The sequence below is a fragment of the Archocentrus centrarchus genome, chromosome 4 (genome assembly GCF_007364275.1).
Source record: "Archocentrus centrarchus isolate MPI-CPG fArcCen1 chromosome 4, fArcCen1, whole genome shotgun sequence".
Lineage (NCBI taxonomy): Eukaryota > Metazoa > Chordata > Actinopteri > Cichliformes > Cichlidae > Archocentrus > Archocentrus centrarchus.
The window spans coordinates 29,745,738-29,762,058 of record NC_044349.1 but is presented as its reverse complement, the minus strand read 5'-3'; the positions used below and the strand labels follow the sequence as shown (position 1 = coordinate 29,762,058).

The 16,321-nt window shown below is 42.0% G+C and overlaps 1 protein-coding gene across 2 annotated transcripts in view; it reads right to left on the bottom strand.

The window, feature by feature from the left end:
* Nucleotides 1-16,321, bottom strand: part of reps2 (RALBP1 associated Eps domain containing 2) — a 31,496-nt gene that overhangs the window by 13,095 nt on the left and 2,080 nt on the right. For both annotated transcript variants that reach the window (XM_030726548.1, XM_030726549.1), the window contains exons 2-15: nt 11,381-11,504; nt 10,819-10,994; nt 7,173-7,281; nt 6,670-6,776; nt 6,439-6,580; nt 6,285-6,348; nt 4,360-4,528; nt 4,220-4,273; nt 3,910-3,988; nt 3,159-3,236; nt 2,885-2,933; nt 2,653-2,789; nt 2,276-2,337; nt 2,039-2,128 (exon numbers count right to left, since the gene is read on the bottom strand). In XM_030726548.1, coding sequence (XP_030582408.1) covers nt 2,039-2,128; nt 2,276-2,337; nt 2,653-2,789; nt 2,885-2,933; nt 3,159-3,236; nt 3,910-3,988; nt 4,220-4,273; nt 4,360-4,528; nt 6,285-6,348; nt 6,439-6,580; nt 6,670-6,776; nt 7,173-7,281; nt 10,819-10,994; nt 11,381-11,504 — 1,440 coding nt within the window. The remainder of the gene's footprint in view (nt 1-2,038; nt 2,129-2,275; nt 2,338-2,652; nt 2,790-2,884; nt 2,934-3,158; nt 3,237-3,909; nt 3,989-4,219; nt 4,274-4,359; nt 4,529-6,284; nt 6,349-6,438; nt 6,581-6,669; nt 6,777-7,172; nt 7,282-10,818; nt 10,995-11,380; nt 11,505-16,321) is intronic.

Below are 16,321 nucleotides of genomic sequence, written 5' to 3'. Positions count from 1 at the left end.
ACTTAGGGAATTCTATGTTGAGAACAACACAGTGATTTGGAAAAACGAGAGTTTCTGATCGTGTCGTACAATAAAAACATCAAAATAAAAACAAAAAAAACTTAAAGTATTAAACACATCTTATACAGAACACATTTAAATTAATAAAAACTTTGTGGTGTTTATGCTCCGCTCACATTCCTGTCATTTTCTTTAGTGCAATGCGTGATGCTTGAATAGAGACCATCATTTGTACACTACTTTTTTTCAAGGCATTTTAGGGCTACTTTGAGTTCACAGTATCGGGTATAGTAATACTCACTACAGAATACAGTGAGCAGTGAGACACAGCCATCCACTTTAACTGTAAATTAAAGTGCTCCCATGAGCTCACCGCAAAACCTGGTGTCAAAATATTCACACTTAACTCGAGATTGACGTGTTTTATGTAAAGGAAGTTATTTTTAAGGACGCTTATAGTTCACTGCCTCTCTGAGGAGCCTGGGCTGGTATGGATTTCTATTTGCCTTACTAAGTGAGAAATGTACATATTACAGCTACCTTTGGGATCATCTAGTGCAGCTGGTTTTAATTAAGTAAAGCACCATGTGGAGAGACGGAGAGATGGCCATGCTCTAAAGTGATGGGAAGGAGGAGGAGGAGGAGTAATGGATCCAAGGGCAGAGTGAGAGTAATGAAAGGGCACCTTTAAAGACGAGTGATTACAAAGACAGTGTAAGAGGTTAGACGTGAGTGATTTACACACAAAGATGAGAAAAAAAAAAAAAAAAAGACACATCCACACCAAAATGTGGGCAGATGCTGGGCTAAAAACACGACGGCAAATCTAAAAGTGAAGCTTCAGTTTTACGTTTTTAGCGCATTTCAAAAATTGTGGCGTTTCAAGCACATCTGGTCCGATGAAAAACGAAGAGTATGATTTACAGCACGCGACGAAGAGGAGAGGGGTAGCACTGAAGCACGAGCTGCTTTGCCTTTTGACCCCAAAACTACGTCTGATTCGCCAAATTAAAGCCAGAGGTTTGGACACCAGAAAGACAGAAAAAGCTGCCAAAATCCCTCCACTCCCGCAAGGAAAAACAAATACTGTACGAAGCTGTGTAAACACAATAACCTTTGATAAAGGGAATGGGGACTATTTTTTTTTTTTCACCTGCAGTTCCAGGAAATGTAGTGCAGGGCACTTTCCATTTGCACATTGTGTTTATTATGCCTGCTGGATGTGCAGCTGATTTAAATAAACATATGCATTGATAAAAGTCCCAAATGCAAAGCAGTAATTAGCATTTGTGCAATTCACCATACGGCAGGGGTGAAGTTTATAAAGCGATTCATTAGAAAGCAACCACAAAATCAGTTCAGTTTTATAAGCAGCACATGTTCTGAAGGTTAAGGCCGTAATTCTGAAGTGAGGATACTTCCTAGTACAGTGCGCGCCCGTGTTTGCTAGATTTGGTTCCCGACTGGAGGAAGAGGAAACGTTAAAGTTGTCAGAACATGCAGAAGTATGAAAATGACTCAGAGAAAAAGGAAGCGCGCTCCCTGAGAGGATGTAGGAGCATTTCAAGGTTAACAAAAAAACAAAAAAAAGATAAACCAAACCAGCAATTTAGATTGTTATTGGCTTTCAGCGATTTTACAGTAACAAAAAGGAAACTATCGCTAAAAACTCGGCGTTTACTGAAAGGAGTAACTCACATAAATGTTTAAACAAGGATTTGTTTAAGGACTTGGAGGTGTAACAGGACACCGGTATGCATGGTTAAGGATCCACAGTGTGTCCATTCACTTGCGGTCCAAAGCAGACTCTGATGCACACGGCTGTCATAACCCTTAAATGTATTTGTGTCTTTAAACAGAGGTTCACGTGTTTGACGGGCACATCTTCAATGACACTTTTATAGTGCGACGTCTGACGTGGAAAGTTGTGCCGTGGAACATGCTGACATTTCTTTTTGGAACCACAATCTGTGTTGCTGTTTGTTACATTTGCAAATTCCAACCGAGACAAAGGTGGAAGTTCAGGTTTAATGCTTACCTCTTCTCTGAAGTGACTAAAGTCAGCAAAGTTTGGCTGCTGCACTTTGCTCTGGACAGTTTTCTCTGAAGTACTGAGAAAATGAGAAACCTGACAGGAAAGATGTACATACGGTGCTGATTAACCAAAGATTTCTTTCATTTTTAGTTTAAGAAACTTGGATTTCAGAGGAACAGGAAGTGCTTTGCTCATTAGCACGCGGCACTGTTATCAAAATCTTAATCAAACAGGTCTTACCTGTGAAGCTGTTGGTCTAGGAGGGAGGGCTGGAGGAGGCAGCAGCCACCCACTTTTTACTCCTGGAATCCCAAGAGAGAAGTTTACATTACAATGTTATACCTCCGTTTGGCTCTCAGGATTCAGATTTCACTCCTTAAACTCAAATATGCCATATTTTCATAACCACACACTGAATCGCTCTCTTGTGAGCCACTCACCTTTCAGACTGAACAATAAAAACCGCTCATCTCCATTTCCGCTTTTGTTCCCCGTAAAAGGAGAACTGCTGGAAACAAAACCTTGGCTGCAAAACGCACTTTACCCTCCCAGCTTCCATGTTATAAAACTGATATGATGGGAGGAACTGGGTGACAGTGTCGTAATGCGGGTCGTACCCGGAGCGCCCTGCTGGAGGAGCTTATTGAGGTCCAGCGAGGAGGCCCTGGAGTGGGTCTTCTGTGGTCGTGGCGGAGGGGTGGGTGGCTCTTCCGCCTTCTTCATAGCTTCCTCGATAGAAGCGCTGGAGTAGGACCTGGAGGTCACATGGGTGAGAAAATGTAATAATGGTTATTAATGCAGCACATGTTTATCTATTTTTTTCCTGGTTCAGAGTGGGCTGAGTGTCACCTCGGTCTCGTTTTTGTCTTCATCTGTGGGTCCAGATCTTGAGGTGGTTCTGTGAGAAAGATGAATAATTATAGGTGTGCTCCAAACTGGAGCTGTAGGCATATAATGACCATCAGTATATATATATATATATATATATATATATATATATATATATATATATATATAAAAAAATATAAAACCGGGTGCTCTTCTGAAACTTGCAGCACATGATGTACTTTTGCACAGGAACAGAGAACCCCCCCCCCGGGGTTAACAGAAGGGTTAGTTTCACCTGGCCTCTCAGGAAAAGGACCGAGTTGTAGAGTTTCTTTCTCTCGAGATTTCGGAAGCCTCTTCACATCTGGAGACACTGTAACAAGTAAAGATCAGAAATGAGGACACAACAACAATTTTTTGTTTTTCCCTGCATTTAAAAACTTTTGGAGGTTTTGGCCTTCCACCAAAGGAAAATCCTCAGAACTGTGATAAGAATATTTTAACCACAGACTCTTTGCTTTAACTATATGAGGACCAATAATATCTTCATATGCACCCCCACCCACCCACCCAAAACAACAAAAAAATCTCTGCATAAAGGGCTGATCACTTCAGCATTTACTCATTTCTAAAGAAATTATGGTTCACTGAATAGATTCATTTCACTTTAGTGTTGCATAAACTGAAACCTTTTTTGAAATAACACATGTTAGCATTCTCCCTCTGCCTGTGTTTGTCTTTAGAGGGCGAGTGGGACGACAGGCATGCGATGACTTTTTGTTTGTTAGTGTAAGGAAATCACCGTGCTTACTGGATGGAGAATTTATTTATGTATGGCTTGGAAAGAAGATTAGACGAGTACTGGAAGAGCTCTATGGGCTTTTTCAAGTACCATTATCCCAGTTAATATATTATTATGTCTTCAGGAGGGCACCCAGTTCAAAGAGACGAACCTGTTTTATATCTGACTTTAATATATATATAACATTTTTACATTTGTTACTCAAATAAATAAAAAGAAAATTACTTTTTAAATATTACTTTACCTTGTTTACCGGATTCTTCTTTCAAGTCTTGTTTTGTTGAGGTCAAGCTTGGCTGGAGCCTCTGCGTGATGCCAGGATCCTAAAAAAAAACATGTCAAAGAGAAAGTCAGGACCTGCACAGACTGGAACAATGTAAACTGTGCATTTAAGGAAGCAAAAGATGCTCTAAGCTCAACCTATTCACTGCTTTGCAGTGTACTTGAACCGAGTTGTTCTGTCTCATCGGCAGCTCGCTAGTGCCCCCTACAGGCACCAGGATGAAACTCCAAATAAAACATTTTAAATATTTCGAGTGAAGATTTGTTTTTACCAGCTGACTGGGCCTCCGTTCAGGATCCTCAAAGACAATTAAAGGCCCTGCACTCTGCCAAGAAAGCACAGTATAAAGAGCTTAACTCTGAATCGAGTCACAACCTGAAGAATCCACGTCGTCGCTCCTGTCCCTCTTACCTCAGGAGTGTCGGGTATGTTCTCTTCATGCTGTGTGAACCCTGGCCTCAGGCTGGGAGGCAGGCTCTCTGGGAGAGGGTAACCATTCTTGCGAGCCACAATCAAGTGAAATGCTGTGCAAAACTCAGAGAACGTGAGAGCCCCATCTCTATCCACATCACTCAGCTCCCTTAAAAATAGTAGATGACACACACAGAATGAGTGGAGATGATAAAGATGTATGAAACTGTTTTGGTAACACTTTGTGTTTAAGTTTTGTGCAAAGAGCAAAATTCTTGGAAAAAAAAAAATACATCGTTCTTTGAAATGAAATCTTTATTTAAAAACAGGTTGAGATTAATTTACTAGCAGGCATGCAGCGCACAGACCGCAAAGTCTATTTAAAGTAGTAATATATTAGAATCAGTTCAAGTAAAGTATATAAATTACACGCAGTCTCCAGTTTCATAATTTGTGACATATTACAAAATTCTTTCCAGGAAACTCTCATAATTACAGGGACATTAATCTGAAATGATGCACCAGGAACATAAAGAGTCGCCACAATGTTTATTTGGCCTTTTAAACATGATACTGCATTAGCGGTTAGCAGGCATTCTGAACAGATTTGCTCTTATTCAAAACGTATTACAAGTGAGAGCTGAACCCTGACATACTGCATAAGAACATAAACTGCAAAGACATAAGCAACTTCTGCTGTCATTAAGGGAACAGTTTGACACTGACACCGAGCTACGCTTACCACCGGCAACTGGTTAGAAAAGCCTGGCCAGCTTCTGGGGCCTTAAATAATCAGGCCCCATCTTATCTTAAAGACCTCATAGTACCGTATCGCCCCAGTAGAGCATTTTGCTCTCAGACTGCTGGCTTACTTGTGCTTCCTCGGATACTTAAGAGTAGAATGGTAGGCAGAGCCTTCAGCTTTCAGGCCCCTCTTCTGTTGAACCAGCTCCCAGTTTGGATACAGGGGACAGACACCCTCTCTATTTTTAAGATTAGGCTTAAAACTTTCCTTTTTGATCACGCTTATAGTTAGGGCTGGATCAGGTGACCCTGAAACATCCCTTAGTTATGCTGCTATAGGCCTAGGCTGCTAATTATTTTGCAAGAGCCAGTTAGCAGTTTATCTTTGTGCATATACTTGAATCAAGGTGAAACAGCCTGTTCACCTCTGTCCTCTACCAGCAGCCCCAACCAAAGTATGCTGCATCTCCCTTAATTAATTTGTACATAACCTGGAATATTAAATATAAATATTGTGCACTGGTGCAGAAATTCTATATGCACATATTTAACATTATTATTAATATTATCATCCTCCCATTTTTACATAAACTATGAAGCCCCGAGTAAATATTTTTGGTGCCAGCATTATAGTTTATCATTTTGTCCAACTTAAGCTAACCACCAACAGCGCCTGCTCCAAGGCATTTTATACTCATGTTTATCCGGTTGTAACTTCATTCTTCCCATCTAGCAGTGAGTAAAATTAAAAGAAAGCAAATGAGCATAATTACAAAACCATCAAACTATATTTTTAAGATGGATATAAAGTGTGCATCACAGCCTGGTTTTCAGTTAAATATACTTTTACTCGACTTGTTGAGTTATTAACCAGACTACAAGTTGTGCAAGTGGGATATAGTTTGATGTCCGAAGTTTGGTCAGCTGAGGTCATTGGTTTCTAATCTTGCTGCTATTCTTAGGTACCCACTAACTGTAATTAAAAAAAAAATCCATCTAATCTAAAGAGTTAAAAATATTCCTGAGGCTAAACATTTTCCCGAGAAGTGTCACACCGGTCTGCACTTTTAAAAAGAGGCCTTTGTCTGCCTCAGAGGGCCAAAAAAAAAAACCAAACACCGAAATGACCCCAGAACAGAACAAGGACACAGACAACACCACCGTGAGTCAGCAGCACTTACCAAATGTGGGAGAGCTCTGGAATTGGGAGCTTGGATTTTGTGAAGAAATTTTTGGCTACAGCTCCTGGAAATAAAGTTCAAACAACAGAAAAACAATTTGATAGCAAGATTTTTCATTTTTCGATGAATGCAGCTGGCGGTGGGGCATCCCTACCCAAGATGAGAGCCCCCAGGTCAGGCTGCAGGCTTTTGAATTGATTGGTGTAATACTCCAGCTGTTCCTCTGTGATCCTCCAGGGGTCATCCTCAGCATAGTCCGATACACCCTGCTGCTCGAGCCTCTCTGCTGAGGAAGCCTGAGCAGATAGAGAAATTCTAAGACAGGGCATAGTATGGACTTAATAAAATGCATTTGTAAATCTATAAAAAAGAAAAACATCAGTACCAGAGTCATAGCTGGATGCTCCCCAGTGGGTTTGGTCCCGTATTTGCTGGGTGAGGAGTACTGCTCCAGCTGAACGATCGGCCGTGAGGAATGTTTGCTTTCGTAGGCTGAAGGATAGAAGAGAAAAACACAGCTTTGGTGAAAGAGAAACCCGAGACTGACATGCTGCGATTTCCTGCTGATTACACTCCTGAAAAATGTGATCTGAGAGACTGAGAGATTTACAGATCAAAAGGAAAAGTGAGGGGAGAGAAACTGAAAGTTTAGGGGAAAGAACAGGTGTCAGAGATGCAGTAAAACCTTGTCTTTTTCATTTTTCATTCCAGTTTATTTCTAATTTATAACAAAAAAATGTACAAACAAGCTCCAGACATGCTAAGTCATGCCACTCAGCACTTGGAGAATCTGGAGAATCCTGCAATAGCAAAGATGGTGGTCGAAATAAAACCTAAAGGTGAAAAGGGTTTTTAAAACTCTGCTTACAGGACTGGAAGTCTTCTTACCAATTTGTGGGTCAACTCCATTTCTCTGCTTGGTGTACGGGTAGCTGCGATACGTCAACGGAGAGCGAGGTGGTGAACTGCATGGGGAATGCGGTGGGGACCAGGGTTCCTTCAAAAACAGGGACAGTGTAAATCAGAGGTGGGTAATTACAGGTGCTGGTCATAAAATTAGAATATCATGAAATAGCTGATTTATTTCAGTAATTCTATTCAAAAAGTGAAACTTGTATATTATATTCATTCATTACACACAGACTGATATATTTCAAATGTTTGTTTCTTTTAATTTTGATGATTATAACTGACTAATAACTGACTATAACTAATGAAAACCCCAAATTCAGTATCTCAGAAAATTAGAATATTGTGAAAAGGTTCAATATTGAAGACACCTGGTGCCACAGTCTAATCAGCTAATTAACTCAAAACACCTGCAAAGGCCTTTAAATGGTCTCTCAGTCTAGTTCTGTAGGCTACACAATCATGGGGGAGACTGCTGACTAGACAGTTGTCCAAAAGACGACCATTGACACCTTGTACAAGGAGAGTAAGACACAAAAGGTCATTGCTAAAGAGGCTGCTGTTCACAGAGCTCTGTGTCCAAGCACATTAATAGAGAGGCGAAGGGAAGGAAAAGATGTGGTAGAAAAAAGTGTCCAAGCAATAGGAATAACTGCACCCTGGAGAGGACTGTGAAACAAAACCCATTCAAAAATGTGGGGGAGATTCACAAAGAGTGGACTGCAGCTGGAGTCCATGCTTCAAGAACCACCAGCACAGACGTATGCAGACCTGGGTTTCAGCTGTCACAGTCCTTCTGTCAAGCTACTCTTGAACAAGAGACAGCGTCAGAAGTGTCTCACCTGGACTAAAGACAGAAAGGACTGGACTGCTGCTGAGTGCTCCAAAGTTATGTTCTCTGATCAAAGTCAATTTTGCATTTCCTTTGGAAATCAAGGTCCCAGAGTCTGGAGGAAGAGAGGAGAGGCACAGAATCCACGTTGGCTGAGGTCCAGTGTAAAGTTTCCACAGTCAGTGATGGTTTGGGCTGACATGTCATCTGCTGGTGTTGGTCCACTGTGTTTTCTGAGGTCCAAGGTCAACGCAGCCGTCTACCAGGAAGTTTTAGAGCACTTCATGCTTCCTGCTGCTGACCAACTTTATGGAGATGCAGATTTCATTTTCCAACAGGACTTGGCACCTGCACACAGTGCCAAAGCTACCAGTACCTGCTTTAAGGACCATGGTATCCCTGTTCTTAATTGGCCAGCAAACTCGCCTGACCTTAACCTCATAGAAAATCTATGGGGTTTTGTGAAGATGAAGATGTGATACGCCAGACCCAACAATTCAGAAGAGCTGAAGGCCACTATCAGAGCAACCTGGGCTCTCATAACACCTGAGCAGTGCCACAGACTGATTGACTCCATGCCACGCCGCATTGCTGCAGTAATCCAGGCAAAAGGAGCCCCAACTAAGTATGAGTGCTGTACATGCTCATACTTTTCATGTTCATACTTTTGTATTGGTCTTAAGTGATACTCTAATTTTCTGAGATACTGAATTTGGGGTTTTCATTAGTTGTCAGTTATAATCATGAAAATTAAAAGAAACAAACATTTGAAATATGTCAGTCTGTGTGTAATGCATGAATATAATATACAAGTTTCACTTTTTGAATGGAATGACTGAAATAAATCAACTTTTTCATGATATTCTAATTTTATGACCAGCACCTGTAATCTTCTCAAGGGGCCGCATCAGAAACGAGGAGAGCCGCACCGATAAGCTTATTAAATTAATTAAATTCATATTATGCCAACTCAGTTCTGCTCAATATTAATTTTATGTCTTTAGAACCTTTTGGCGCAGCTCTCCACAACAGTCTCAAGATTAATCACCTGGTATAAACGTTTACCTCACACACATAAAACAGCATGCAGTGACTCTGAGTGACTCGACTAAGGCAAAAGTGCTGAAATGTCCTTGGCACACTTTGGCCTTGTCAGTATTTTATGCATTTTTTTTTTTTTCTTTAGATAGAGGAAAGTAGAAAGCAGACAGGTGACATTCAAAACCAGGAATATTAAGGCTCATGGTTTGCACCATAACCCCACAGAGACGGAGCACATTTAAATCCCTTATACGCCAGAGGGAAAAACAATTCATCCCCCTCTCCAGTGTGTGAAGGTTTGTCCTTGATAATTCTGCCTGCTAGTAAAAAAAAAAAAAAAAAAAAGCCTAAAAGCTACACTGCCAATTCAGTTTTATTTTATACAGTGACAGCAAAAGTCATCTCACGACACTTTATTTTGTAGCCCGAACAGGAAGAGACCTGCGGCAGCCTCTAAGATGGGCTGTAACTGGTTGGAGGGTGAAGGGAAGGCGCAAACTACAAGAGAGAACGAAGACCCTGAAACTAAACCTTAGTTTATACTTCTGTGTTGACTCACTGCAGAACCTAAGACATTGCTTAACTAAATGACTGATGTGGCTGCCAATATTTGTATTGTGCACAGCGTGCGCTGCAATTTTGCTGCCAAAACACTGGTTTGTGACGGAGTTTCTCTCTTCCAGTCAATCTGAAAAATGCCGACAGCAGAAGGAGCAGCTGAGAGAGGGCAGGAGGAAACAACGGTACCAAAACGCGTCGTGTAATTACATTTCTAGTGAGACGCTAGTCAGGCTACACTGTAAGTTACGGCGTAGGGTTTTAAAAGGATTTGCAGTTGCAAAATAACTACAGCATAGATTTAATGCAGAGGTATAAGACTTCCCACTTGCTAGACTCGTGGGCACCTGCAACAGATATAGTTACATTTCTATGTTAACACGTTTCGATTGTAGTAAAACAATTGGGGACATTACAGTACCACAAGACACTTTATGGCATCCCGCGTTTTTATTTTGCTCACAAAATGAGTAGCAGCCACCGCCTGAGAGCAGTCACCACCAACCACCACAACCCGCAGCTGGAATACGTTCCTAAAGTTTTAGCTATCGTCTGCCATCTGTTATGTTGTAAATCCTTAACCAACTACTCAGCATGCGCTGGGCATTTTATTTCAATTTGGTCATGCTATCATTGCTATATTTGCAAAAATATTAATTAAATGTGGGCTTTTGTGTCTAAAAAGTAGGTTAAAAATATATTTTTCCCTCATTTAGCTTCATTAGGTTCTATTCAGTGATGACTATTCTGCAAGCACTCCCGGCTGAACTGCAGCCAGTTTCTGTACAATGGGATTAAGAGGAAGCATAATGGCTGCCCTAAATTTGCTCTGGTATAGTCCAGAACTGAAATCATTCCACAATACAACAAATTCATGATACTGATGCCAAATTTTGACCCTGCTGCCACGAGTAAGCTATTGCAATATGTGGCCAGAGAAGTCTTCAGTCATCCAGTTCTAGTAATTCTGATCCAGGACGAGCTGACGTGGCCCGAAGACGCTTGTCATTCTTCTCTAATCTCTCATCAAGTGCTCTGATGATTACAGCTGACTGGAATGCCTTTGCTCAGTGCATCCTTACTGCATAACTGTACTAAGATATACGAACTCTGATGCATGCATGCATGCAGGCCAAAAGTAGCAGATGGCAGTGCACGCATGATGTTGTGTGGCACTGAAAATCACAGGCTTACCTTCTTATCCACGCTGGCCTCCAGATGCCTGAAGGTGTTCCTGTCTGCTGGAGTCCAGGAGACAGAACCGGGTGCAGATCCACACTGAGCACCCTGAGCGTCCACGCTGGGGGGGCCAGTTGAGTATCGCATCTCTGGTTCATTCTTCAGACCAACAAATCTAGGCAGAGGTAGATCTGGAGAGAAAATAAATAAATGATAGAAATGAGAAATTACTTCTTTCCATAGTTCTTGTGCAGTGACCTTTGGTTCAACTAGAATTAGCATCAGGGAATTAATCAGGACGAACTTCTTTATAGGCTTTATTCTGCTGAGGTGAGCTACACACAAACTATTCCTTCTAATAATCCAGGAAGCTATGCGGTTTTACGAGGAAAACAGATTTTCTCTTAGGACAGCGTGTGAGTGATTGTGTGCTCTCTGTAATAAGGGCAAACCCACTCAGCCCTTTCCACGCGACTCCCCTTTCATCCAGATTAGACCAAATCCTGCCACGTTAAGATAATCTCCTGATCCCCTTTTTGCTCTCATAAGACGCCTCCTCTCTGAGCAGCAGACTTACTGGCGGTTACGCTCTCCAGGCGGATGGGCAGGCCAGACTGGGCGGCTGCGAGAAGCTTCAGAGCCACGTAAAACTGAGATGTACCAAAGTAACCCAGACGCTTCGCTCCACACACCTCGGTCACCTGCAAAAGATGGAAAGTTAAAAAAAAAAAAAAAAAAAAAAAGAAAAAGCCAACTTTTAATTTAAAAGAGTAAGTTTGCATTTGTAGACTGAAAGCAGCTGAAACACACCTTAAACAATGCTCTAAAAAGGTTTGACACAGTGGCCTAATTCTAACAATGTGACACATCTCAGCTTTCATACCGCCTGCAGTGACAGAAATCTGATCCAGCCAGGGCCAAAATAAACTTAAGCACGAGCCTATTTTACCACCTGATTAAGATAATGTGCAGTACAAAATTATGGGCAAACAAAGTAGAGCTAGAAAAAAAAATATATACAAGATAAGCAAGACAGTAGAATCAGTTTATTATGTTCTCGTTTGATTCGAGTAACAACAAATGCTTTAAGGGGAGAGAAGCTCTCCCTGTGCCTGCGTGGGTTTTCTCCGGGTACTCCGGTTTCCTCCCACAGTCATTTGGTGATTCTAAATTGCTCATAGGTGTGAATGTGAGTGTGAATCGTCATCTGTCTGTCTCTTTGTGTTAGCCCTGCGACACGCTGGCGACCTGTACAGGTGTACCCTGCCTCTTGCCCTATAGCAGCTGGGATAGGCTCCAGCCCCCCCGCGACCCTGAGCAGGATAAGCGGAAGAGAATGGATGGATGGATGGATGGATGGATGGATGGATGGATGATCCACTGAGGAAATCAGTTAACTTGATAATACCAAACATCACTACAGTGTAAACACAATATACAGGACATCATCTTTATTTAATCCCTATAAACTCGTCTTAAAGCATCCTGTCATGTTTTTACTGATAGTATTTATGCTATACTTTTTTCTGGCTATTCATCCCTTTATTATTTTGTTTTTTTAACTTGAAAAGTAAACTTTAGATTACATTGGATTTTCTTCCCCCTCCAAAATTGTTCCAGCAGTTCAGTACGACAGCCTTTCTTTTATCACCAGAGTGCGTTTTTCTGCCATCTCGCTAATTTTACAGTATCCCAGGTGCTCTGGATCCTCACCAAAATTTAATGCCCTCTTCCTTTGGCCATTCTCCACATGAAAGGCTGAATTCATAAAATCCAGACAGGCGTTTTATTGTGGCAACAGTGGATTAACACCAGTTATCTACAAACAAGTTTCCATAAACTGACAAAATCCAAAGCAAGGTTTACTTTTTTTATAAGTCACCAAATAAAGGCCTTCACGAGGACACGTTTTAGTAAACATTAAGAGGCATGCATTTCTGAAAAATGAATGACAGGGGGCCTGTTAATACCTATTGTCTAACGAGGCTGAGGGGCTCGCACTGCCTTATGAGGCGTTATTTCTGCTTGACCTGCACCACATTCATTGAACAGCTTTTACAGGGGAAGGACATCCAAAACAACTACAGTGCTGTGACACGAGGCTGAGCAGACAGCAGGGGGTAAGGTCTGCAGCACTGATGTGCGCGCCTGATTTCAGCGGGAAAAAAAAGAGAGATGATGCGATTATTCCAGGAAGCACAGCGAAGGCCCCGAGGAACCAGACTGACAGGTCAGATCTGTGGCCTGAGAGGAAAGTTATTTAAGGAAGAGGAACGATGCCAAAAACATTTCAATGCACACAACGTCAACGCTGGTGCAACTTTGCAGATATTACTGAATCTTATGCCTGGCTGAGAATGAAAGTTTGAATAAGAGACGTGTCACTCAGCACATTACCCTGCAGTAGTAGAGAGAATATTCTGTTTTTAAAACTTTTTCCAGGTACATGATTTCACATCTTTCCTGTTACCAGATAATCGCTGGTGAAACCAAGATCAACATGCATGTTATGAAGTGAGGAAACGTCAGCAGCCTGGGACTTCTACTCCACTGCAGTTCAGAGGAAAATGTTTTTTTTTGCCTCTTTACTTTTACACTTTCACATAAAAGTGTATGATTGACGTATAAAATACAAGATTAAACCATGAGCTCCCAGCCAATCTAGATGAGACTGCTTGTTTCAGCTGTCAGCAGTTGTACCAAATTTAGCTTTAGGTTTTTGTTTGTTGTGATCCTAAACAGCTCTTACCCCCGACACACACACACACACACACACACACACACACACACACACACACACACACACAGAAATTAGATAGCAGAATTTAACTCCAAGGAGTAAGTAGAGCTGAAAAATAAAATGTCAAATTGCCGTAAACTGGCTCCAAAAGCAACTAATATGTTTGTAGAGTTTCATATGCACTGCACGTGGATTATTCATACCTCACCTGAATAACTGAATTTTATTAAAGCTTACTGTTGGCATTATTAGGAGAGTGGCCACTTTACCTGACACATGGATGCTGACACATACAGCTGTAGCTGGCAGCTTCATGCTAGTTTAAAGCTCTGCTTATCTGAGTCACTAAACTGGACCTCTGCACTGCGTTAGTGTTCACTTGGTGCCAGGTTTGGCGTGAATGTGCGTCTGTGCGATGCACCTGGTGATCAACTCAGTAAGTCAAATATGGCCGCTTCTGTTTCCAAAAAGAAGCTTCATGGAAGCAGATAAAGGACCAAAAGTGATGACTGTAAACCAGTGGGGATACGTCCCTTTTTATATACAGTCTATCATTGTGAACCGCTAAACTTCTAACATTCAACCGTTCATACAAGCACTTTCTTCTACACCTGAGTGCTTTCTATCAACTTTCACACACATTCACATCCTGATGAACACACTGGAGGCCAACTTGGGATTCAGTATCTTGCCCAAGGATACTTTGGCATACATACTGGAGCTGCCAGGGATCAAACCAGCAACCTTCTGATTAGTACCTCCTGAACTACAGCCATCCAACTGAGTACCAGCGGAGCTTTGTTTGTTTAAACAAAGCTCAGTTGGCCCAAAGTATACAAAGAAAATATCCCCTCCACCATTACACCATCATCACCGTCACCACCACCTGAACCGCTGATATGAGGCAGGGCGCACACATGCTTTCATGTTGTTTACACCAAATTCTAACCCTACCACCCAAATGCCGCAGCAGAAATCAAGACTCATCAGACCAAACAACTTTCCAGTCATCTGTTGTCCAATGTTGGTGAGACTAGTCTCCGTGGCTGTTTGAGGAAATCCCAGAAGATCAGCAGCTTCTCAAAATCTCAGACCAGCCCACCTGGCACCACATTCAACGTCACTGAAATCAGCTTTCTTCCCCATTTTGCTGCTCAGCAGGTCATCTCAGCCATGTCTTCATACTTCAATGCAGAAAGTTGCTGCTAACTCCACAGGCCAATGGCTTGTGTGTGTGTGTGTGTGTGTGTGTGTGTATATATATATATATATATATATATATATATATATATATAAATTAACAGGGCAAACACAGACAGACAGACAACCAACCACAAACCCCTCATTTAGAATCACCACTTAATCTTAGAGGAGGTAAGAGCACTTAGAGGAAACCAACACATACTTTAGACTTGGTTAAACAAACTAGTCAGCAAATTACCACAATAGCACAGCACATTTCACCTCCCTCTCAGCTCTGCTGCGTTTTCTTCTATATGTACTGCAGACCGTGTCTAGTACTGTAAACAACAGTGTTGGAGGCACCCTACTGGACAAAGGATGTGATGACGCCATTTCTAAAATACTGCAAACATATTTCTTTGCATTATGTTATCTAAATAAAGGTTTTTATCCTGGACAGCATACCTACCAATATATCAGTGGCACACCTTTTTCCATTAATATTTTCAGTAAACAATCGGCTAAGCAGCACTGGCACCATCAGAACAGGAAGTGAGCACAAAAACTCTGACCACACCCTTATTAAGCTGGACAGGTTTGGCAGCACATCGGTCAACACGTCATCTCTCTGCAGGAACCTGAACATGCCTCTAAAAACAAACACGTACCAGGAAAATGAACAACTGCCAACAAAGCTCACACATACAGCATATACTCTTACTTCATACACGTACTGTGAGTTACAGGTTGGGATTTGGTCCCCACCACTGTGGCTGCTATTTTCCCACGATAAAATGTTATGAGGAACATCCGCTTAGTAGGCGGTAACGTTAATCTCAGTCAATAGAAGTGCGACCCCAAGTCTTTGTACGTCCATGCAACGAGCACAACGACTGACCTCGCTGCAGCAAGAGGAAATGTCACACTTTTCTATTTATCTGCTGTAAACAGGAGTTAGACAGAAAAGATCCTTCCTCTGTAAATCTGCTAAACACACCTCTACATGCAGCACAGGGTGGGAAATGAGTGCGACTGGAGTAAAACTTAAAGAGCCACAACATGACATCTAACATCACAGAGGCAAGAGAGGACATAAGCCCGTCTCTGATACTGTGTGACACGATGACCCAGAAGTCAACAGTGACTCCAGGAGTGATCGCGCAGGCATCCTGCAGCAGGGCCAAACACAGCTCAGAAGGCTGCGTGTCAATCACCCCCGTGTGGTGGCGGCGATCCAGGCCGAACAGGAAGGAAGCGCGGCTCAGCGCCAAACTTCCTGACACCCACACAGAGACACAATAGCCTGCCATCGAAGGGGAGCGGACCCCTTGGGACAGAGGGTGGCGTGAACGGAGGCAGCGACCTGCTGTGCTCATCTGAGCTGAAAAATGTGTTTTTATTCCAGTGACGGGTCAGCAAAATGACTCTGACTTGGTTCTTTCACACTGGAGCCAGCGAGAAACCGTTAACACCACCACTGCTATTAAGTTGTCTGTCAAGCTTGCCTGGGTTCATCCCATAAAGCATATTTAATAACATGCAAAGAAAAACAAGGAGCTCACTGAAAGCTTTAATTGAAGTTGTTTACGTGTTAGT